The sequence below is a fragment of the Brachionichthys hirsutus genome, chromosome 19, assembly GCF_040956055.1.
Source record: "Brachionichthys hirsutus isolate HB-005 chromosome 19, CSIRO-AGI_Bhir_v1, whole genome shotgun sequence".
Taxonomy (NCBI): Eukaryota; Metazoa; Chordata; class Actinopteri; order Lophiiformes; family Brachionichthyidae; genus Brachionichthys; species Brachionichthys hirsutus.
In genome coordinates, this window is record NC_090915.1 from 1,480,896 (window position 1) to 1,504,498 (window position 23,603).

The 23,603-nt window shown below is 53.1% G+C and overlaps 1 protein-coding gene across 1 annotated transcript; it reads left to right on the forward strand.

The window, feature by feature from the left end:
• Window positions 1-3,595: 3,595 nt before the first annotated feature.
• notch1a (notch receptor 1a) lies at window positions 3,596-21,867 on the forward strand. The gene is made up of 34 exons (XM_068753320.1): window positions 3,596-3,653; window positions 4,490-4,571; window positions 9,310-9,572; window positions 9,669-10,007; window positions 10,729-10,851; window positions 10,939-11,172; window positions 11,252-11,407; window positions 11,485-11,670; window positions 11,764-11,877; window positions 12,456-12,569; window positions 12,650-12,883; window positions 12,964-13,074; window positions 13,903-14,095; window positions 14,179-14,324; window positions 14,440-14,553; window positions 15,261-15,380; window positions 15,477-15,629; window positions 15,721-15,949; window positions 16,024-16,225; window positions 16,313-16,466; window positions 16,559-16,743; window positions 16,874-17,006; window positions 17,082-17,339; window positions 17,433-17,545; window positions 17,634-18,205; window positions 18,304-18,741; window positions 18,828-18,973; window positions 19,066-19,276; window positions 19,365-19,449; window positions 19,540-19,702; window positions 19,790-20,088; window positions 20,184-20,331; window positions 20,429-20,526; window positions 20,611-21,867. The coding sequence occupies exons 1-34, from the start codon at window positions 3,596-3,598 to the stop codon at window positions 21,865-21,867; spliced, it is 7,431 nt and encodes a 2,476-aa protein (XP_068609421.1).
• Window positions 21,868-23,603: the final 1,736 nt, after the last annotated feature.

Below are 23,603 nucleotides of genomic sequence, written 5' to 3' on the forward strand. Positions count from 1 at the left end.
TATATATATATATATATACTTACAGTGAAGTCTTTGTTCAGAGGAAACGTCAGCTGACAGTCATCAGTCCAGAATGAAACCTCTTTCTGGGCTGCAGCGACATTTTCTCCAGACTCGAAGGCGCCCTGCTCCTGAGGCTCTCTGACTTTCCTTACGTCTTCCTTGTTTCTTTCGGCCGGGTCGTGAGATCGACCTTGTGGGTGGAAGGGTGACTCCACTGATCCCACAAATCAGGTGTGTTTACAGGACCAAAGAAATCAGACGGCAAATGTCATGTAGTGGAAGTTGAAGTTTAAACAGCTTAAAGGCCAGAACGCCTAATAATATAATGAGGCCTCCGTCTTCTGCTGAGGGTGTGTTTACATTCCACACCCTCAAACCCCTAACCAGAGCTCATCTCATCAGTAGATTCACACACACACACACACACACGTCTTTCCTTCATTGAGGCTCCAGCTCTTTGCTTTTTTTTAAGCATCAGCAGAAACTTTCGTTTTCATTTATTTTTGTATTTCTTTACGCTCTTCCTCCCACTTTCTCTTCATCCTCTCAGCTGAAGGAGGTGAAACTGAGCGGCTGTAGTAGCCGGGTCTGTGCTGTGGGGTGTGGGGTGTGAGGTGGGGGGGGGGGGGGGGTCTGTGGAGTCATCGGGGTAACGAACATCTTTGTTCCACACATGGTCCATTTGTCCGGCAGGAGAGACGCACACCAACATGCTGCCCATGGAGAGAGACAGCAGGGTGGGATGGGGGGGTATGAGGGGATGGATGGACAGACAGGCAGGCAGACAGACAGGCAGGCAGGCAGGGATGGTCGTGGGTTCTAGGCCTCCAGCTGTGTGACCCTGACCTGTTTCTGACAGCGATGAGAGCAGCTCAGTGAGACGGTTTGTTTTTTGGTGATTTGCTGGAATGATTGGTGTGTGTGTGTGTGTGTGTGTGTGTGCGTGCTCCTCCAGATGTCCTTTCTGTCACAAGGTTGTGAACAGCGGCCCATTTCCTGCGTCACTCTGGGTCATGCATGCGCCTTCCTGCATGTCATTGTCCTGCAGCAGGAATGCGCACACACACACACACACACGCACATGCACATTTCAAACAGCCCATTGATATGAAAATGAAGCTGCGCTCGTCAATAAAACCCTCCCCCTGGTTGTGGTTATCAAAGATGCACACGTGGAAAAGTGCTTGACACGGAATGCTCAGGTCACCATCAGCATATGAGAGGCCGCTGAAACGACCGAATGCGAGGGCCGCCCCGAGGAGGTGATAACTGAGACACCTGAGGGCCTCTGTTCTCAGATCCAGAACCCCCCCCCCCCCCGGAGAAAGCACACAGAGGCTCCACGCCACACGGGTGTCAATGCAACTCCGGATAACGGGATCAGGTCGCCACATACAGGACAAAGGAGATGTTTTCCTACAAACAGCAGCCATTCAGTCCCAGGCCTTTGGTAAATATTGGCCTGGCAGAGCTGAGGGTGTCGAGCGCCTTCAGTAACTGCTGATTGGGCACATTGACTTTCTCGGAGTTAAAGAATCGACCGTTTAAAATCACCCAAATCAAAGAAATTGCAGCTGTAAGCAAAGCCACAACTTCTGCACACAGAGTTATTGTTGGATGGAGTTTGAAACATTTTAAATTGCATGCAAAGGGATTTTTATTTATTAATTCATCCAGTGGAGAACTTTGGGGCGTAACACTGGTGTCTTTCGCCTCCGGTTTTGTCCTGCTTCCTTTGTGAGTCCTCCTGGACGCAGACCGTGAGGACGATGTCGTGCAGCCCCGTCATGGACAGCTCCTTTTTATCACCACCTCTGGCCTCGTTCCATTCCTGCTGCCAGGAAAGGAAGGAAGGGAGCGCTTGATTTTGAGGAATTGCAGCTCCAGAGTTCATTCTGCAGAGGCCGGCCCCATTTATAATCCCACTCTGTTATCTTTGTGTCGACCTCGCTGGGTTTGCTTTCTATATTGAGCTTCAATTTGTTTTCCAAGCTGTGGGTTTTCCCCTCTCCAACCTTGTGAATCCATTACGGAGCATTTTCTCAAGGCCTGACCCCCCCCCACCCAAAAAAACACCAAACAGTAAACAAGTGTCTGAAAACAGAGCGTCCTTCCTGAAACTGGAGATTTAATAGCAGATAAAGTAAAGCAGTCGGCCCCGCTGATGGACCAGCCCACCGTGCCAGGTGTGCTGTGGATGCAGGTGAGCGTGTGCTAACGGCAGGCATGACTTCACCTGAGTGTGAGGCGGAACGATTTGACGTTTCTCACGGTGGGTCAGGAGTTTTCCTGATCACTGCGTCCCGGCTCTCATCCCTCAGCGCTCCACATCCACTTTACTGCTGTTGGGCAAACGTGCAGCTCATTGCTCCGGCCCTCCCGTGAGTGTTTCCCACACTTCACACACCTCCAGAGACCGAGCCCCTTTTGGCGTCGGCCCATTTGGCAGTCGCACCGACAGAAGGGCCGGCATGAGCGTGGGCTTCATAATAAAATAATCTTTGCCCTGGGGCGCTGAAACTCTGCAGCAACTCCCCCCTGAAAACAGGGAAAGGTCTGGCTGAGACATGCTCGCCACTGACATCACTACATCACTGTAGAAATATCAGCTTTCACCTGAAAAGAAAGATTTACAAGCAGACAGAGGTTTTATAGGTCCGGTGAAACACTGATTGATGCAGGGGAGTCAGAATTAAAGACTGGAACAGCAACAGGAACGGATTTGCGGATTTGAACCCTTATTTCACCAGTTAGAAACACAACACAGAGTTTCACCTTTGGCACTGGACAACACTTCGTGTTCTTTCCAGCAGTATTGAAAGAAATAGTGAAATATTTTGCACGGGGGTGCAGTGGGTGGCGCTGTTGCCTCACAGCAAGAAGGTCGCAGGTTCAAATCCAACTTGGTTGTCCGGCTTCCGTCCACCTCCAAAAACATGCAGCATAAGTGAAGCGGTTACGCTAAACTGTCCACGTGTGTGTGTGTGTGCGTGTGTGTGTGTGTGTGTGTGTGTGTGTGCGTGTGTGTGTGTGTGTGGGCGGGTCGCCCCGGGATGAACTGGCGGCTTGTCCGGGGTGTACTCCGCCTCCTGCCCGTAGACTGATCGGCTCCAGTGGATCCCGCGACCTGGATGTTGGTTTAAGGAAATGAATGAATGAAAACAAGCAATAAAACAAACTTTACCACCGATAAAGAAAGTACATCAGTTCCCTCAGAAAATACAAATACCTCTTAATAATACTTATTTACGATGTGTGAAAGTTAATCATCTCTAAAGACGGGAGGTGTTTCTCGCGTGGAGCGAGAGGCAGCTTTTAACCCGTGGAGGAGGAGGAGGAGGAGAGGGGAGGAGGAGAGGAGGAGAGGAGGAGGAGGAGAGGGGAGGAGGAGAGGAGGAGGAGAGGAGGAGGAGGAACCTGTGGAGTCGCCTGTGGATCTCACTGAGAGCGCGGACTGCACCAGGTGAACATTCACCATCGGAGTTCTCCCCTGTCGGATTTACCTGTTTAAAGGATATTTAATTCAGGCCAACATCTGGATTTACGCACGCGCGGATCTATGCCAACCCGGCGCGGCAGTTGAAGAGGAGGAATGTATCGTGTCTTCGTGAAACTAACGTTTCTGATTCCTGTCATCGTCACCGCACAAGGTAAGACGAGCGCGTCATGAAAGGTGTCCTGTGCGCGTTCCATCCCCGCGGGGGGGGCTGGATCAGACACGAGCCGCGTCCACAGCACGAGTTCTTCTAAATGACCCAAAAGCCTTCTTTGGGTTACTTTAAGAACATTTCTGGGTCGTGGGAAAGAGCTCGAACCAGTCCGCGCGCTGCGGGGGACGCACGACGAGTTGTGCCATTTAATTCCATGTTCAGATGAGATGCGAACCAAAAACGTTTCGGCATTCTTTATCTGTATTAAAGTTTTGTTCGCTGAAACGTTTCCTTTGATTCACTTTTAGATTTAGTTTTTTAAAAGCGCAGCAGATAATGGAGTTGGTGCGCGTTGGGGCAGGGGAAGGGGAAGGGGGGGGGGGCACCTTTTGTTTGCACGTGTGGGAGAGTGTCGTGGATGGGGGGGTGCTGTTACCCCCGTCTGCCGGTGAACAATGGCCGAGGAGAGTGTTTTATGGCTCGTGCTGGACTCTGATTTCTTTTGTTCCGCGTCTGAGCCACGCAGCTGCTGCGCGCCCCCCCCCCCCCCGCAAAAGTGTGCGCACCCCCAAATCCACGCACCACGCGCTCTGGCCCCACCGCGGGTCACAACCGGGCCTCCAGATATCCCCCACGGACCGCAGTGTAACAAATCAATTCGAGTTCGGCGTGCGCGTCACTAGTTCAACAGCTGTGAATAAAAATAAATCAGAAATATGACCAATGAATAATTTCCCACCAACAGGTTCACCTCGGCCTAATCCCTGTTAATCCCGGGTCGGCTAGCCGCTACCCGCTAGCAGGGTTTCCTGTTTTAACACCTTTCTGCTCCGCAGGTCTGAAATGCTCTCTGCCCACCGAGTCCTGCCTGAACGGAGGGAGGTGTGAGGCCACCGCCGACGGGAACGGAGAATGCAGGTAAAGCAGAACATCTGCACGAGGCCCCAGATGTTTCACCCCGCCCACCAGCGTCCCTCTTCTCATTCGTGCTCCATTTGTGTCGTTTTAGTACACAAAAGTGTTTTTTAGTTGGAAAGAAAACGAGGGCACTTTATTTTGTCCTCCTTTCATTCCACCCTTTGATTGGCTGCTCAGCAACCAGGCCCCCCCGAGTGTCTTCTGGGCCGGCGTGTTCCCGCCCCCCCAGGAGCCACATCGCTCTGCGAGGCTGCACACAGTCCCGTTAAAGAAGTAAGAACGTGTGGTTCCAGAGGGCTGGCTGAACAAAAGGCCCGACCCCCCCCCCCCCTGGTCCGTTGGACTCTTAATGAATGCAGGACCCCGTCTCCGGCGAGCTGAGAGGACGCGTCCAGCCCTGGAACTTGTGTTTCTGCTCTTTCATGGCCGACAGCTGGGGCTCGCCCGCCGCCCGTCACCCATTGTCCCACAGTCAGAATAATGCTGCGTGACTAATCTGAGTGGGCCTTCCCAGCCCCCCCACCCCCTCCCCATGCCTCACCCCATCCCAAAGGCAAGCCTCCTACGTCCTGAATGGATGTTCCGCGTCCTCCGCCTCCCTTCCTCCACCTTTCCCGCTTACGATCTCCATTGGAGGGCCAGATGGCTGTGAAATGGAATTGGGTTGGATGTCAGAGTGGGAATAAAGTGCAGACAGAGGGGCAGACAGAGGGGCAGACAGAGGGGCAGATTGTGGGGTAACCTTTGGGGCTATTGGCTGGACCTTTGGATGATTCCTTCTAATCTGTCCTGCATCGGTGAGCTGCTTGGTTGATGAGGAGAAACTCAGACGCCAGTCCTCCTCTGAGGGGAGTTGCCTTTAGGTCGTTGTTCCTCCTTCTGCATGAAGCTCAGGGGTGGCCCCCGCCCCCGCCCCCGCCCCCGCCCCCGCCGCCACCGTGAGGGCATGTGGTCACGGCAGCCGTTTCTCTGCTCTGCAGGGACAAGGAGGAGCCTTTAAAGAACCCATGTTAGTTGCCCGGGGCCACTAATTCATGATATCTAATCTGCGCGCGCACACACACACACACTCACACACGTGTGCACGCAGAAGCACTCCCTCCACCCGCCTCCTCCTCCACAGAGCTGTCTTTGTGTTCTCCATCTCTGCTCAGCCCAATTAGAAGCCAGGAGGATAAGAGAATGAATTCATCCACCCGCTCTCTCTCTCTCTCTCTCTCTCTCTCTCTTTGCTGTCCTTCATTTATCATTCATCCTGCCAAGCCAAGCGTCCATCAGTCACCGGGTCCAGAGGGAGACTGGACACGGGTCCCCGGGGGTCAGGGCGTGGCGTCCATTCCTTCTGATAATTCAACTCTTGATCTTCTCCTCGCTGGTTTTGCGACACGTTAAAGACCAGGGATGAGTGCGCCGTCGAGAAGTGCAGAGTCACACGATGTCGGGTGCACGTGCACGTGCACGAGTGAGACCTGCTACGCTTTGTGCAGCCGTGCATGTGCGAGCCGACGGTGACACAGATTCTGTGAATCGTCTCTGAGCAGAGAGGACGGCGTTCGGCTCCACGATGATAAACCCGTGTGAGACAAACTTGTTGTTCCGTCTCTCCTTCCTGCAGAAAGGAAGTTTCTGTTCTCTTCCTCCGTCTAAAATTAGGCAGCCTAAATTTAAACCTCGGTGAGGATGATCTGGGCGGCGGCATGTCCTGTTTCTCTACTCTATATATTTACGTTAGGGGTGGTCGGAGCTCGCCGTTTGTTCTGGGCTGTTTTTAATGTATTTACAACAATGGATATGAAACAGACATCGGGTTCTACCAGGGGCTGTAGTGAACCTGGACACCAGGGGGGCTCGGGGCCCACACCCAACTCTCTCCTTGTGTTATGGCAGCTAGAAGTGGCCCCTTTGGGGAGGTGATAGACTGTATAGCGTTATGTGGGGCCCCTCCCCATGACACGGGACTTCCTGTTTCCCCTGGCGCTGTAGAACATGTAAGGCACAGCGATGCCAGAGTCAGACAGAAAAACGTCCCTTACGTGAAAGATGTCCGGAGTTCCACTAAAAAGACGTTGCACCCCCCTTCCTTCAAGCAATGGCGCTCTTCACTTGTCCTCTATTGGATTAGGGAGCGGCTCTCTGTTAGGCCTCAGATCCATGTGGGCTTAAGCGTATCAGGAAGTGCCCGACTGGGTTGGGGCTTTTATTGGGGTTGAAGCTGGAAGGCCGCCACGCCTCTGGTCGGGCCATTCCTGGGATGCCAGGGCTCCTCCGATAGGACGCCGGGCGAGACTGGGGGTGGCGTTTTTTTGATTTCAGTCTTAAAAGCTTCAACATGATCTGGTTAAGAGAAATCTTTAATACGCAAGGCATCTAATCTTGCCTTTGCACCGATGGGAGCCTCAGAGATGGATCAGAGTCCTGCGAGTCTGGAGCTCCTCAGAGCCGGGGCATCGAATCCGTGCTGGCGGGGGCCGAGATAAGAGCTCTCTGGCTGCAGTGGGTGCTGAACGTTCACAGGCTGGTGGGGCATGGGAGGCTGAGCTTCACAGGTCGTCTGTGTTTTATATATGACAGGTAACATCAGACAGGACAGGTCGAGGCCGCTCATGAAATATTGTGTTATGCTAATCTGTAACTGCCTTCAGGCTGCAGGTACTTCTTCAGGTGTGTTGTCACTGATAGCCATCAGGAGCGGCGCGGCGGGCAGGTGTTCCTTCCCGTTTTGCCTGTGGGGCGGGACGCCTGCACTCACGCAGGTGAGGGCGTTGGAGATATGGCTCTGTTGTGCGCTAACGGTGATCAGACAGGTGCTCTTACCTCATGACTCTGTCGCTCCTCTTTTCTCAGAGGCAAAGAATGGGTTAATCTTTTGTGAGCTCCTTCTCTGGCGCATCAAAGATGTGAAATTCCGGCTTCAGATTTTAGGGCATATTTAGTGTTAAATCTGATGATCCTGCTTAAATAAATACTCGACAAACATTTGCAGTGGAATTCCAGATTTATTTTTCTTACCCGGTAAATTTCACATTTCCTGTAACAGAACTTTGCTGTTCTGTTACCGGATTTAGGAAGAGATATGGAGTTGCAGGGGTCAGACCGGCTAATGATTAAACACATCCAAGGAGACATCAGCTAAAGTTCAGAGGAAGACAGAGACAGACACACGAGACATGAAGGACAGCACGCACCGTTTTCCATGGCGGTGGCATTTCCAGCAGTGCGGCTGCTTTTGTGTCGGAGGATAAAGTCACTCCCAGAGTGGCAGATGGTGGATGAGTCCCAGTGGGGGAGAGGAGAGAGGGGAGGAAAGGCGAAGAGGCCGTCCCACAGTCACAAAAGTGTTTGGGGTCAGAGGTCGGGGAAGCATCTGCTCCGGCCTGAGGGGACATTGCATCGCTGGTAGCGACCTGTTGCCGTGGAGTGGGCTGCACAGCTTTTCAGCATGTGGGTGGATCTTTATCTCCGAGCGGGCCGACACTGGGACAAAGAGGATCTATTACAACGCAGCACCCCCCGCCTGCGGTCAGGATTTTAAACCAAAACTACGATCAGGTGTGTTTTCGAGGTGAAGTGAAATCGGAAGCAGGGAAACTTCAAAGACACCCTCAATCATTTTACAGTCTTCTGCCAATTAGGGGGGGGGTCTGGGCTCCCTGTTGGGGACACACGGGACAGTTAAAAGCGTCCTCTCACCGAGCTAAATCAACAAGGGAGCTTTCCACAGTCCTGTGTGACATAAAGGGGACGCCGTAAAAAGCAAACTGCAGGGAGCTGTAAAAAGTCAACACGTGCTTGAAACTCCAAGATTCAAGACTCCAAAGCTTTATTGCTGTTGTGCAAGAAGAGCAGGACTTTATTCAGGAACAAAAAGGAAGATAGGGATATAAAATATATGCAAAGTACAGTCCAAAAACTATGAAGGAGGAGGGTTGACAGGTGTTGCTGTAAAAAAGCTGAGCTGAGTTCGAGAAAGGAGGGAGAGTCCTGAACAGGTAAGGAGGAGAAGAATCAACAGCCCGGTGGTCGAGGGGGGGCGAGGAGGCAACAGCTGACTTCACATGGGTTCTTTATGTCCCTAGAGGAGAGGTTAGCTTGTCCCCCCCCCCCCCATCTGACAAGGGGACAGAGAGGAGGGATCGGAGGAGGAGGAGGAGGAGTCCTGCACAACAGCTGCCTTCATTAACATGCACACCTGCTCCCTGTGGAGAAACTCGCCGACCAACAGATGCCTCGTACACGCTCACACGGCAAATACACACTATCACAAAAGCCCAGATTCAAACATGAGCAGGGTTTTCATTGGCCGATGAGAAAAACAAAACAACCCCCCCTTTGTTTTGGTGAAAAGCAATTAGACATTGCAAGAAGTGGGATGCAGCCCTCGTTTGTGGAGCCTCGATTCTGCTCTTCCTCCTAATCAACCGGTTTGAGCAGCATCCCTCTAGTCTGGGTGGGGGGGGGGGGGGGGGCAAACGACCAGGGGCTTAGGGCCTTCGTAGAGGACGTCCAGAGTCGGCGCCGTCCCCTTGATCTCCCCGGTCGTTCAGGATGCGTGAGGACAGCCCATGGGGGGGGGAGGGGGGGGCTGTTGTCCCAGCAGAATGTGTGTTCGAGGTTAGCCTAATCCAGAGAGACACTCTAGAACAACAAGCCGTCCCCGTCCCCCAGCGGTGGGACGTTTCAGAGTGGGACCCCCCCCCCACCCTCTCTTTAACCCCCATTCTGTCTCATCTCCCCCCAGGTGTCCCGGCGACTACCTGGGCAGCCGTTGCCAGTTTCCCAACCCCTGCAGCCCCTCCCCCTGCAGGAACGGGGGCGAGTGCCGGGCCGTGTCCCACGGAAACACCTTTGATTTCCGCTGCAGCTGCCGCCTGGGCTTCACCGACCGGCTGTGCCTGACCCCCACTAACCACGCATGCATGAGCTCCCCGTGTCGCAACGGAGGAACGTGTGACCTCACCGCCCTCACCGCCTACCGCTGCCACTGCCCGCCGGGATGGTCAGGTGCGTGGATGCTCCTGTATCCATTCTTAACTGCCCCCCCCCCCCCCCCCCCCCCGACCATTGCGGTCACTGACTCTGTCTTTGTTTTGTCTGCAGGTAAAAGCTGCCAACTCGCCAACCCATGTGCCTCCAATCCCTGCGCAAACGGCGGCCAGTGCTCCGCCTTCGATTCAACCTACATCTGCACCTGCCCCCCCGCCTTCCACGGCCAAACCTGCAAACAAGATGTCAATGAGTGCGCCCTGGCCCCCTTCCCGTGCCTGAACGGCGGTGTGTGCGTGAACGAGGTGGGCTCGTACCGCTGCCGCTGTCCTCAGGAGTTCACCGGCCAGCACTGCGAGGCCGCCTACACGCCCTGCAGCCCCTCGCCGTGCCACAACGGGGGCACCTGCGTCCAGAAGGGAGACGCCTCCTTTGACTGCAGCTGCCTGCCAGGTAAAGAAGTGATGGCGTATCGTGGATAGAATACGCGCGGCCCGTACAGCGGCTGCACCTAAACGCCGTCTGTTTTTACATCTGAGGGAATGGAACCAGTAATCTCTGCTCGCCCCTCCGTTCTCCCGCTGCCAGCCCCCCCGGCAGGATGCAGGCGACAGACGCTTCCTCCCGATAGTCACCAGCAACCCCCCAAACACACACCCTAACCCGAGGTCACACTGTTCCTCTGCTGTCGGGCAGCGTTGCAGCGTTGTTGAAACCTTCGGTTAATCCCGGGCGACTGCGGCGGCTGCAGTTAAAGACGAGGCTGCAGCTGCAGCGGGATGCTTCCTCTGCAGACCGCACTGCATCGAGCACGACTCCACTTCCCTTCGATGTCGGCTATTCCCTCATGATTTCAGTTTTGATCGATGAGCAGCAAAGAGCGAGCTGTTGACGTGCAGCTGTTGCAGGGTTGGGCGTTAAAGTTTAACCCACGCTGCGTGTCTAACGGCGCTGAAGCTGCACCTGCAGCGGCTAATCAGACGAGCCCTGGTTATAAAAGTCCCACTCAAACCTTTGATGTCTAAGGAGGGGGCACGTTGCGCTATCGTCTACGATCTGCCACGAGGGTGTCGAGCGCTTATCTGCGGGAGGAAGACCATTAACTCGCATAGAGCTGCTGGATCTTCGTGTTTCCGTGTTACACCCTTTCCCGTCTCTCGTTCTCGTTTGCCAGGCTTCACAGGTCGACACTGTGAGCACAACGTGGACGACTGTCCGGGCCACACCTGCCAGAACGGCGGCGTGTGTGTGGACGGCGTGAACACCTACAACTGCCAGTGCCCACCTCATTACACAGGTGACCTGTTCAGAGATGTGGAACGGAGAATGGCGTTGTTGCACAAACACAAATCTTCCTCTGACTCCGTGCCCGTTTTGTCTTCAGGTCAATACTGCACGGAAAACGTGGACGAGTGCGAGTTGATGCCCAACGCCTGTCAGAATGGAGGAACGTGCCACGACACGCACGGCAGCTATCACTGTGTCTGCGTCAACGGGTGGACGGGTGACGACTGCAGCGAGAACATCGACGACTGCGCCAGTGCAGCGTGTTACCATGGCGCTACCTGCCACGACCGTGTCGCGTCCTTCTTCTGCGAGTGTCCTCATGGGCGCACCGGTACGACCCCCCCGTGGCATAAAGCACCCGTGGGCTATGACCCAGACGCCGTGATTAAGCGATGTTGCGATCCTCTCAGGCTTGCTGTGCCATCTCGATGACGCCTGCATCAGCAACCCGTGTCAGAAGGGCTCCAACTGTGACACCAATCCAGTCAACGGCAAGGCCATCTGCACCTGCCCCCCAGGCTACACGGGGTCGGCCTGCAACCTGGACATCGACGAGTGCTCCCTCGGTACCTCCAGCGCTTCCGTCTCTTTTTTCACGCACAGGTGACCTCACATATAACCGCTTCTGTTTTAAACGCCGCAGGCGCCAACCCTTGCGAACATGGCGGTCGCTGCCTCAACACCAAAGGCTCTTTCCAGTGCAAGTGCCTCCAAGGGTACGAAGGACCGCGCTGCGAGATGGACGTCAATGAATGCATGTCTAATCCGTGCCACAACGATGCCACCTGCCTCGACCAGATCGGGGGCTTCCACTGCATCTGCATGCCGGGTGAGTTCCTGCTGTCACACGGATCTTTGTCGTCGTGGACCCTCCTTAATCCCTTGGTTGTAATTCCTAATTCCCGTGTCGTGGGATTTTCAGGATATGAGGGCGTGTTCTGCCACATCAACACAGACGAGTGCGCCAGCCAGCCTTGTTTAAACAACGGCGAGTGCATCGACAAGATCAACTCCTTCCACTGCGATTGTCCCAAAGGTGAGGAAACAACGGGGAAGGTGAAAGGAGAGCGAGTCAACGGAGTGGAAGGAAGGGATCTGTGGTCGGTCCGACCATGGGGGGGCAGCGGGGGGGCTAGAAGAGACTGGCTCATTCATTCAGTGTAGCACGCCGTGCATGGCTCACAGGTTGACATTAATCATTAACTTCCTGCAGCAGTGTCTGAAGGAGCAGGCTGCAGAAACATTAGCATATTTGGTGGGCTCGGGAGTTTGTGTGAGAGCTTGGCGCCAAAATATGGGGGCGGGGATTGGATTATAGCCGGGAAAGTGGAGGCCATTGTGTTGTGGTTTGAAAGAAAGATTTCACTGCACACAGTAAGAGCTGAGGAGGAGGAGGAGGAGGAAGGGCGGGGTGTAGAGGTGGAAAGAGTGCTGTGGAATGGTTCACTAGAAACTTTAATGTCCCTCCGACCCACTTCAAATGCAAATGGTCTCTTCTGTGCACTGTTTTCCCATCATGCACGCCGCAGCCGTCGGATAAAGAGCCACATGTTTGGGATTTCTACCGTTGAATCCGAACGGGCTCCCAAAATCAACGTTTGTGTTTTGTTGCAGGGTTTTCTGGGAGTTTGTGTCAGGTGGATATTGACGAGTGCGCCAGCACCCCATGCAATAATGGCGCCAAGTGCACCGACGGTCCCAACAAGTACACCTGTGAATGTGCCGAGGGTAAACCAAGCGCCTGCCTTCAGGACAAATCGGATAGAAATGTCCTTTATTTGATCAAACGCTTCCTCTTTTGCGTCCAGGTTACTCAGGAGAGCACTGTGAGACCGACATCAACGAGTGCTACTCTGACCCCTGCCACTATGGTACCTGTAAGGACGGCCTGGCCTCGTTCACCTGCTACTGCCGCCCCGGGTATACGGGCCGCCTGTGTGAGACCAACATCAACGAGTGTCTGAGCCAGCCCTGCAAGAATGGAGGCACCTGTCAGGACAGAGAGAACACATATCTGTGCTCCTGCCCCAAAGGCACTGCAGGTGAGGCATCTCGGCATCAGAATCTGTCAGGCGCTTCGTGTTCAGGTGTCACGGGTTCACCTCGTGCCCTCTGGGTCCAGGTTTCAACTGTGAGGTGAATCTGGATGACTGTAAGAACAAACCCTGCGACTACGGGAGGTGCATCGACAAAATCAACGGCTACCAGTGTGCCTGTGAGCCCGGCTACACAGGTGAGTGCTGGGCGGGGTTTACAGGTGCAGGTAGGACAGGTGGCTGGCGGACCCACTCTTGGGAAACAATGGTGTCAGATTGCCTGTGTAGGATTGGGAGCAGTGGAACAAACGCAGCCCCCCCGACGTGATACACACACAATGCGCTAACTGTGTTTGCCCTTTGAAAAGGCTGTGCAGAGGGTAAGGCGATGCTTCAGCAGGAACACAGCGTGTAACCGGACGCCGGACCACAGGAACACCCAGATTGTGTTTTCATGCTATTTACCTGTAATGTTCTAGCATTAAAACGCTAGTGGGTCACTTTGGACCGCCTCCCTTTCGTGGCCCAACAGAACCGGTTCTGACTGGTAGCTGTGCAGCCCTCCATCTTTTTGTGCTGATGGGGTGTGTGGAGGGCCCGGTGGGCCTGAGACACAGAAGGACAGAGGACTATTGTGACTAAAGATCAGGCAGTTGGGCCCTCCTCTCCTGATTGATGAAGACCAGAGGAGGGGGGGGGGGGGGGTAAAGAGGGGAGTTTAATTGTTGCTCGGCTTTGTGTGAAATGGGTCTGGCCTTCTGTCCCTGTAAACAACCCTGGGTGAGCCTCCCCTCCCCTGGCAGCGCCTCCCCCTCTCGGATCCAGCTGCCTATTCAAACCCAATCAATGGCGAAGAAGCAAAGGGGCCTCTAGGGGCCGCCAGGCTAAGCACACATTGGCGCATCTACAGCTAATGCCTGTTGAATGCTTCGCGTTAGCTTTCCCCTTTGTCCACCTCAGCAAGCACAAAGCGTCCAGATGTGGGACATTCTGTTGTCCTGAAACCAAACCCCCCTGCCTTCCAGGAACAATGTGTAACATCGACATCGACGAATGTGCCATAAACCCCTGCCACAACGGGGGCACGTGCGTCGACGGCACCAACGGCTTCACCTGCCTGTGCCCCGAGGGCTACAACGACGCCACCTGTTTGTCTCAGGTGGACGAGTGCAGCAGCAACCCCTGCGTCCACGGCCGCTGCCAGGACCTCATCAATGGGTGAGCACAGATCAGGTCCAGATCACGTCGTCTGTTAAACGTCACGCACACACTGACCGGCTTGATGCTGCTTTGCGCCGAAGCTACAAATGTACCTGCGACTCCGGCTGGAGCGGCAAAAGCTGCGACTTCAATAACAACGAGTGCGAGTCCAACCCGTGCATGAATAGGGGGACCTGCAAGGACATGACCAGCGGATACCACTGCACATGCAGGCTCGGCTTCACCGGTCAGTTGGAAGCTGCTCTGCTCAGCGCGTGTGTGCGTGTGTGTGTGTGTGTGTGTGTGTGCGCCCTGGTAGCCTGTACCTCACCCCGCCGTGTTCTCTAATCCCACCTGCTCAGGACCTAACTGCCAAACTAACATCAACGAGTGCGCCTCCAACCCTTGCCTCAACCAGGGCACCTGCATTGATGATGTTGCTGGATACAAGTGCAACTGTTTGCTGCCCTACACCGGTAGGACACAGAGCGGCGTGCTGTTCTGTCTCTGTGTGTCTGGCTGTTAGCAACATGTTACCAGGAACAGATGATTAAAATGTAGTGAGGATCCAGAAGAGATCCTGCATTCTGGATCACTCTGAAATGTTTGTTCTGCCAAACCGGCATCAATGAAGGTGTGCTTTTCCTGAATAACTCCTAAACTGAGCTGCTTGGCGGAGGTCTGCGCTCTCAGAGTGCTTTTCTAGTAATTCATGCAAAGGATCAAAATACTGCCGGGTTACCGTATATATAATATAGTTATTTGATGATTCTGCCTTCTGCATGTGTCTGAAAATGTATCGATGATCTTCCACTGCTGCAGACGAGGCTTATCCGGTTCAGTGTCATGTTGTTTTAAGGAATATTACCCGATAGCTGCTAACAGGGACGGTTGGCATCTCCTCATGGAAAGATCAACTCTGTGTGTGTGTGTGTGTGTGTGTGTGGGTGTGCGTGTGTGTGTTTTGAGCCTGCTCAAAGCCCTATTCCCACTTCTTCTTTCCTGTCTGTGATCACACAATAGCAGGAAACAGGAAGGCTCTTCCTGTTTGGCTAAGTCGTCATGGAAATGGATGAGGAAGTGGGACGTAAACGTGTTATCTGTTGTGAATAATTCTGTGTTTAACGTTGGAGTCGTTCACTTCGCCTGCTCAAACGCCGACGTGCCGCCTCTGTCTCACCAGGGGAGAACTGCGAGACGCTACTGGCGCCCTGCGGCCCCAGACCTTGTAAAAACGGTGGCGTTTGCAAGGAGTCCGAAGACTACCAGAGCTTCTCCTGCATCTGCCCCGAGGGATGGCAAGGTATCAACCTGGACCTCCGTTCCGCTCTCCACGTAAATCTGAGTGTTCACTGTGTTCTGATTAACTCCTCTTCATCTCTATTTGCCTTCCCTGAAGGTCAAACGTGTGAGATTGACATCAACGAGTGTGTGAAGAGCCCATGTCGCAATGGCGCTCTCTGCCATAACACCATGGGCGGCTACCAGTGCGAGTGTCAGCCGGGCTACGCTGGCCAGAAGTGTGAGACGGACAGTGACGACTGCAAGCCAAGTAAGGACCAGCTCTTCATCGGAGAATGCTGCTTCCTGTCTGCTGCGCAGGGCATCGACAGCGACGTTTACTTCCTGTCTTATCGCCTCAGATCCCTGCAGCAACGGTGGCCTGTGCCACGATGGCATCAACCGCTTCACCTGTACCTGTCTGCCTGGGTTTCGAGGCGGCAGATGTGAGCAGGACATAAACGAGTGTGAGAGTAACCCCTGTAAGAACGGTGCCAACTGCACCGACTGGGTCGACAGCTACACCTGCACCTGCCCGCCTGGCTTTGGTGGCATCAACTGTGAGATCAACACCAACGACTGCACCGACAGGTAGCTCGCCTCGTCTTGTACTTTACGAATCGGCCCGGAGCACGCGGCGTCACGGCGTTCTGGTGTCTCCTCAGCTCTTGCTTCAACGGTGGCACCTGTGTGGACGCCATCAACGCATTCACATGCCTGTGTCTTCCCGGATTCACCGGCAGCTACTGCCAATATGATATCAATGAGTGTGACTCCAGGCCGTGCCTCAATGGAGGCACTTGTCTCGACAGCTACGGGACATACAAGTGCACCTGTCCTCATGGCTACACGGGAGTCAATTGTCAGGTAGGGGGCGACATCATCACCGTTAGATTCGACCTTTACCGCCAATCACAAAACACGCTAACCATTGCCTTTCTCGTCTTTGTGAAGAACCTTGTGCGCTGGTGTGACTCGTCTCCCTGTAAAAATGGAGGGTCGTGCTGGCAGCAAGGAGCCTCGTACACCTGCCAGTGCCAGACTGGGTGGACTGGTCTGTATTGTGACATACCCAGTGTGTCATGTGAGGTCGCAGCCAAACAACAAGGTACAAGAAATATCTTTCAAATATCTTTGAGATTAAAATCCTCTATGCCACGTGTAATCTGAACATTCTATAACTCTCCTCTATGATTTCAGGTGTGGGCGTGGCTCACCTGTGCAGGAACTCAGGCCAGTGTCTGGATGCAGGAAGCACACATTACTGCCGATGCCAGGCCGGTTACACCGGCAGCTACTGCCAGGAACAAGTGGACGAGTGCTCGCCGAACCCGTGCCACAACGGCGCCATCTGTACAGATTATCTCGGAGGATACAGCTGTGAGGTAGGAATTTAACCCAGACAAACAAACCTGTCAGAAACAGAACCTCCTTGGGGGGGAGGTAATGATGGTCGACGACTGAACGACTGGATCGTCACACTCTGATGCTCTAATCAGAACCTTTCTCCGCCAGTGTGTCCCCGGCTATCACGGTGGAAACTGCTCCAAAGAGATCAATGAGTGTCAGTCCCAGCCCTGTCAGAATGGAGGAACCTGCATCGATCTCATCAACACGTACAAGTGCTCCTGTCCCCGAGGAACGCAAGGTGCACATGCCCGCATCACGTCCACAAGCACGCGTCCACAGAGACCGTGTCTAACAACAATTCGCTCTGCGATAGGTGTCCACTGTGAGATTAACTTGGACGACTGCAACCCGCCCACCGAGCCGCTGACCAACGAGCCCAAGTGCTTCAACAACGGGAAGTGTGTGGACCGCGTCGGAGGTTATCAGTGTGTGTGCCCAGCCGGCTACGTAGGCGAGCGCTGCGAAGGTGATGTCAACGAGTGTCTGTCCGACCCCTGTGACCCCAGAGGTTCCTACAACTGCATACAGCTCACCAACAGCTACCGGTGCGAATGCCGCACTGGATATACAGGTACCGCCGAGCATCTAGCAGCGTGCAAACGTGACGTCATATACCTGTGCACAGCGTCCAAACGGTGACGCCCGTTTCGCTTCTGTCCTCCAGGTCAGCGCTGTGACAAGGTGTTTGACGGCTGCAAAGGTCGGCCCTGCAGGAATGGAGGAACGTGTGCTGTTGCGAGCAACACACCTCATGGGTTCATCTGTAAATGCCCACCTGTGAGTCGAGCGGCGTGATCCACTCACGTCAGAGTGAAGTCACGTTCAGCACGTTCATCATGGCGTCCCTCCGTTTCTGCTCCCACAGGGCTTCACCGGCTCTTCTTGCGAGTACGATTCCCGCTCCTGCGGGAGTCTGAATTGCAGGAATGGGGGTACGTGTGTGTCTGGTCATTTGGGCCCACGCTGCCTGTGCCCACCGGCCTTCACCGGACCCGAGTGCCAGACCCCCACCGACAGCCTCTGCATCTCAAACCCCTGCTACAACGGGGGCACTTGCCAGATCACCTCAGACGTGCCTTTCTTCCAGTGCAGCTGCCCCAGCAACTTCAACGGCCTGCTGTGCCACATCCTAGACTATTCCTTTGTGGGGGGCTTTGGCAGGGACATCACGCCGCCTCCGGAAGTGGAGGTGAGCTGCGAGATTCCTCAGTGTGACGAGTGGGCGGGGAACCACATCTGCGACTCCCTGTGCAACAACCACGCCTGCGGCTGGGACGGCGGCGACTGCTCACTTAATTTTGATGATCCCTGGCAAAACTGCTCGGCGTCCCTGCAGTGCTGGCGCTACTTCAACGACGGGAAGTGTGACGGCCAGTGCAACAGCCCCGGGTGTCTCTATGACGGATTCGACTGTCAGGGACAAGAAGGACAATGCAAGTAGGTCTTTAAATGCCAACAATATATTTTTTTGCTGTCTTTTATTCTTGCACAGATGGCGATCAGGATGCTAACCGAGTCTCCGCCCTGTCTTTCAGCCCATTGTATGACCAGTACTGTAAAGACCACTACGCTGATGGCCACTGTGACCAGGGATGCAATAATGCAGAATGCGAATGGGACGGACTCGATTGTGCCAACATGCCAGAGAAGCTGGCGGATGGACACCTGGTTCTGGTGGTCCACATTCCTCCGGAACAGCTCAGGAATCATTCCTCAGCTTTCCTCAGGGACCTCAGCAGCGTTCTCCACACCAATGTGGTGTTCCGCCGCGATGCCAAAGGAGAGCCGATGATCTTCCCTTACTACGGAAACGAGCAGGATCTGGTTAAGCACAACGTGCTGAAGCGCTCGGCGGATGGTTGGCCCGAGTGGGCCTCCGTGCCGGCCAGTGTTCTGGATCAGGTGAAGGAAAGCGTGTCCACCATGGTCATCCCTCGGAAACGCAGAGAGCTGGACCCCGTGCAGGTCAAAGGGTAGGGACCACAAGGCAGCGACTCCTCTGTGTGTGCTTTAATATCACGCGTTTGATGGCTTTGTTTCCACACCTTTCTGCTTGTAGCTCTGTGGTGTACCTGGAGATCGACAACCGCCAGTGTTACCAGCAGTCCTCCGAATGCTTCCAGAGCGCCACAGACGTCGCCGCGTTCCTCGGCGCCCTGGCCTCCAGCGGGAATCTCAATGTCCCTTATATCGAAGCCGTCACAAGTATGTAACGCCTCTTATCATTTCAAAACATTATAATTACTATTACCTCAAATGTTGAAATATTTTCTAACACCTAGTGACGCTCTTTCCAGGTGTTAGACCTTCCCCCGGACCCGAGCTCTATCCCATGTACATCGTCTTCCTGGGCTTGGCTGCTTTGGGTTTCGTTTGCCTTGGCGTTCTGGTTTCCCGTAAGCGACGGCGGGAGCACGGCCAGCTCTGGTTTCCTGAGGGATTCAAAGTGTCCGAGCCCAGCAAGAAGAAGCGCAGAGAGCCGCTGGGCGAGGATTCGGTTGGACTGAAGTAAGCAGAGGAAGATGAAGGCAATCTCGGCCTACTTTTGATCACTTAGCCTCTAACATTAATATGACCTACCGCCCCGTTTCAATAGGCCTATCAAAAACGCCGACATAAATCTCATGGACGACAATCAAAACGAATGGGACGATGAAGATCCAGAGTGCAGGCGGTTCAGGGTGAGGCAAACAGATGGAGTCTTCTCCGAGCAGCGAACTGTCTACATGTGAGCTACTGATGCTAACGCTGTGTGGATTGGCTTCTGTCAGTTTGAAGAGCAGGCCATGCTGGACTTGCGTGACCGTACTGACCACAGGAAATGGACCCAGCAGCATCTGGATGCAGCTGACCTTCGGATTGCCTCCATTGCTCCGACACCTCCTCAAGGAGAGACAGAGAATGATTGCATGGATGTGAACGTCAGAGGACCAGGTGTGTTCACCTGCCATTGGACAGAAAGACGTTTAGGATTGTATGAACAATGACAGACAGGATCTGATGCTCCTCTTTCACTTCCAGATGGTTTCACTCCGTTGATGATCGCCTCCTGCAGCGGTGGAGGACTGGAGACCGGAAACAGTGAAGAGGAAGAGGATCCCTCAGCAGAAATCATCTCTGACTTCATTTACCAGGGCGCCAACCTCCATAACCAGACTGACCGCACAGGTGAGACTGCGCTCCACCTGGCTGCTCGCTACGCCCGCTCCGATGCTACCAAACGCCTCCTGGAGTCCAGCGCCGATGCCAACGTTCAGGACAACATGGGTCGCACGCCGCTTCACGCTGCCGTGGCTGCCGACGCGCAGGGAGTGTTCCAGGTAGCGTCTTCCTCTGCCCTCTGAGAGTCTCTCTGGGCTTTGATTTCTGATAAATAAAAAAGATCAAACGCGTGAACAAGTTCGTGTTCTTTCAGATTTTAATCCGAAACCGCGCCACTGATCTCGACGCGCGTATGCACGACGGAACCACGCCACTGATCCTGGCAGCCAGGTTGGCGGTTGATGGCATGGTGGAAGAGCTTATCAACTGCCACGCCGATGCTAACGCCAGCGATGATTCTGGTACCTGATGTGTAGTCGGCCTATCGTCACCACTGCTCTACTGGCCTGGCTGTTGCGATAGATCGTCAACCCTCCCCCTGTTTGGTTCTGTCTGCAGGTAAATCTGCTCTTCATTGGGCCGCGGCCGTAAATAACGTGGCGGCTGCGGTGGTGCTGCTGAAAAACGGTGCCAACAAAGACATGCAAGACAACAAGGTATGTGATGAAGTTCCTGGGGTGCACGTGTTTCACGTGCACAGTGGTCCTGTCTGGTGGGCTAACTCTTTCTTTGCGTCTTAGGAAGAGACGCCGCTCTTCCTTGCGGCCCGTGAAGGCAGCTACGGGACAGCCAAGGTTCTTTTGGAGCACTTTGCCAATCGGGAAGTCACCGACCATCTTGACCAGCTGCCCAGAGACATTGCCCTGGAACGCATGCACCACGACATCGTCCGGCTTCTGGACGAGTTCAACGTGGTAAGAAGTCCAGGGCTCCACAACACGCCACTCACCACCTCCAGCTTCTCCCCGCCGCTCTCCTCCCCCAAGGACTATTTTAGCAACCTGAAGCCTTCCTTGTCCGTCAAGAAAGTCCGTAAGCCTAGCTCTGCTGGGAAAGGAGGCAAAGATGGGGTTAAAGATAGAATGAAGAAGAAGAAGTCCCTGGACGGGAAGGGCAACTTGTTGGACACATTAGCTGTCCTCTCCCCGGTCGATTCCCTCGAGTCACCGCATGGCTACCTGTCTGATGTGGCCTCCCCTCCTATAACGTCGCCCTTCCAGCAATCCCCACCTGTGTCTCTGAATCACCTGCAAGGCAGCGGAGACCACATGGGCCAGATGAGCATGGCTAAGGATATGGGCTGCATGTCCTTTGACACAAACCCACCCCGTCTCTCCCATCTGCCGGTGTCCAGCCCCAACAGTCAGGGCACAGCCTCCATCGGCGGCAGCAGAGGAGGCCAGTGCGACTGGGTCGCCAGGATGCACCCGGGGGTAGGCCAGCCAGGAGGCTTCGCCCAGGCTCCGCCCATGTCGCACGGCATGATGGGCGCGTTGCATGGCGTCAGCGCGGCCACACTCTCTCACATCATGGGCTACCAGAATCTGCAGAGCAGTCACTTGGGCTCTTCGGCACACATGATGCAGCAGGCTCGCTCACGGCAGCTCCAGCACCAGAACTCCAACTCAACCACAGCCGGGCAGCCGCTAAACCAGAGCTTCCCAAACGTCGAGCTGAATGGTTCCGACATGCAGCAGAGCAACGGGGCAGGCCTCTCGATGCCCATCCACACCGTAATGCCCCAGGAGACGCAGATCCTGGGCAACCAGTTCCTCACCCCTCCTTCCCAGCACAGCTATTCTGCACCCATGGACAACACACCCAACCACCAGCTGCAGGTGCCTGACCATCCGTTTCTCACTCCCTCCCCCGGCTCCCCTGACCAATGGTCCAGCTCCTCCCCACATTCTAACATGTCTGATTGGTCAGAGGGAATTTCAAGCCCGCCCACAAGTATGCATTCGCAGATGAATCTGATCCCAGACCAGTTTAAGTAGACGCTTGTAAAACGGACAAAAATCCAAAGACAATGACAACCTGTCTCCAGAATGAACAGACTCCTTTTATTATACGTTTTTATACTAACGTTAAGAACAGTTTGAGTAATTTTGTATTTATTTATGTCCTTCTGTTGACCTGAAATATAAAGAAGAGGCTTTTATATTTATGCTTTTTACGTTTGTGTTGCTCTGTTATGTATTAGACACTGTAAAAGGAGAACGAGGCCTCCTAGATGTACACTGGCTATTTATTTTACTTGTGTTGCTTCATTTACTGGATTTATTTCAATCTTGTGGTGCGTCTGCCTTCATTAATTTTATATTTTGGAACTTGTTATTGTTGTACATATTTTTTCAACTTTATAGATAATTGTAAACTTTTCAGTATTAATTAATTCTATTTTAACCTCTGTCATCTTGTTAAAAGCGACGGGTTTTGTTACTGAACTGCATTTCAATGAGTCTTATCACTGAGTCTGTTATGATGATGAAATAAGTTAAATGTCACCTTACATTTTTGTTGCTTGCTTGAGAAACGATGACGAGAGTCATTTAGTTGAACAAAAACAGATCTTACTGTGAGATTTTGGACCTTAAGGCACACAGCAAGTATCTTTTATCAGTTGAGAGATATTTTTCTAAATGAGTGATGAATGCATCCGAGTCTACTTTTGTTAAATAATGGTCTGGGCTGATGATGAGGAATTGAGTTGTGGTCATTTATGATGCAAAGACTGTTGCTTTATTTCATGCCGGAGTCGCACAGATTGGTGTGTGTGGTTGCCATGTTTGACCAGTTACGTGTTAAATTGCAGAAGTGTCGCGGGAACCTTGAATTGTTACATTTGCCAGTTTAAAATGGTGCCAGTGCGATTTTGTTTTTCCGGAGAAAAGCAACGTATTTTGTGAGATTCCTTGAAATCTTCAACGTGGAGAACACTGTGAAAGAGACGGGGACCTTTGTGTGTTTAACACCGCCTGCGCTTTGTAACCGGGTGTGGTTCAAGGTGTTTTATAAATTAATTCAGAGAAGAAGATGTGTTTTACAGAGAGATGTCGTCATTCAAAATCGACTTAAATGCAGAGTTGTAGTTTGCAAAGACAGATTTCCTGATTTAATTGTTTTGTAAAAAAAATCCATTGATTCAATAAAAGCTGCTGTCGAGTATTAAAACAAGGCTTTCCTGCTTTATTTGAATTCATTCATTGCTTTCAAGAGCTCTACTGATGTGAGTGGCTAGCGCCACCTAGTGGTAGCAGCATGAAAACTCTGATGTTTGTTGAGCTCGTCTTTCTACCTGTTAAAGTATGTTTTCTGAGTGATTTATGTATCGAATAACATTACATTTATCTGGAAAGTGGGTGTATTTAAAAGTTCCCTCTGGTTTTATTTGTGCCTGTTTAGAGCAGAATAAAGAATAAAACATGCTGCAGTAATCGAGTCTAAATCACAGGACAAAAATAACAATGAGGATGGGGCGTAGTGCGGTAACGGCCCTTTGGCCAGACTGATTTAAATCATAGTCTAATCCACTTTGCCAAATGATAAAAGAATGTTAAAAGCTCCCAGACTGATCCAATGAAGTTCGGATTGTTCTTGGAACTGAACATCTCTTAAACGTGTTTTATTCACACAGCTTTTTATTTAATATGGAATGACGAAGCGGTTTTTATTATTTACACACGCAAAGTGTTTGTGACTGAACGTATCCCATAGCTTCATGGAACAACAA

What these genes read in the sequence shown, in the direction of transcription:
- notch1a (XM_068753320.1), top strand. Translation starts at nt 3,596, where the DNA reads ATGTATCGTGTCTTCGTGAAACTAACGTTTCTGATTCCTGTCATCGTC. An exon ending in GACGGGAACGGAGAATGCAG is followed by an intron (nt 4,572 to 9,309) that starts GTAAAGCAGAAC and finishes ATCTCCCCCCAG; the next exon opens with GTGTCCCGGCGACTACCTGG. An exon ending in CCACTGCGATTGTCCCAAAG is followed by an intron (nt 11,878 to 12,455) that starts GTGAGGAAACAA and finishes GTTTTGTTGCAG; the next exon opens with GGTTTTCTGGGAGTTTGTGT.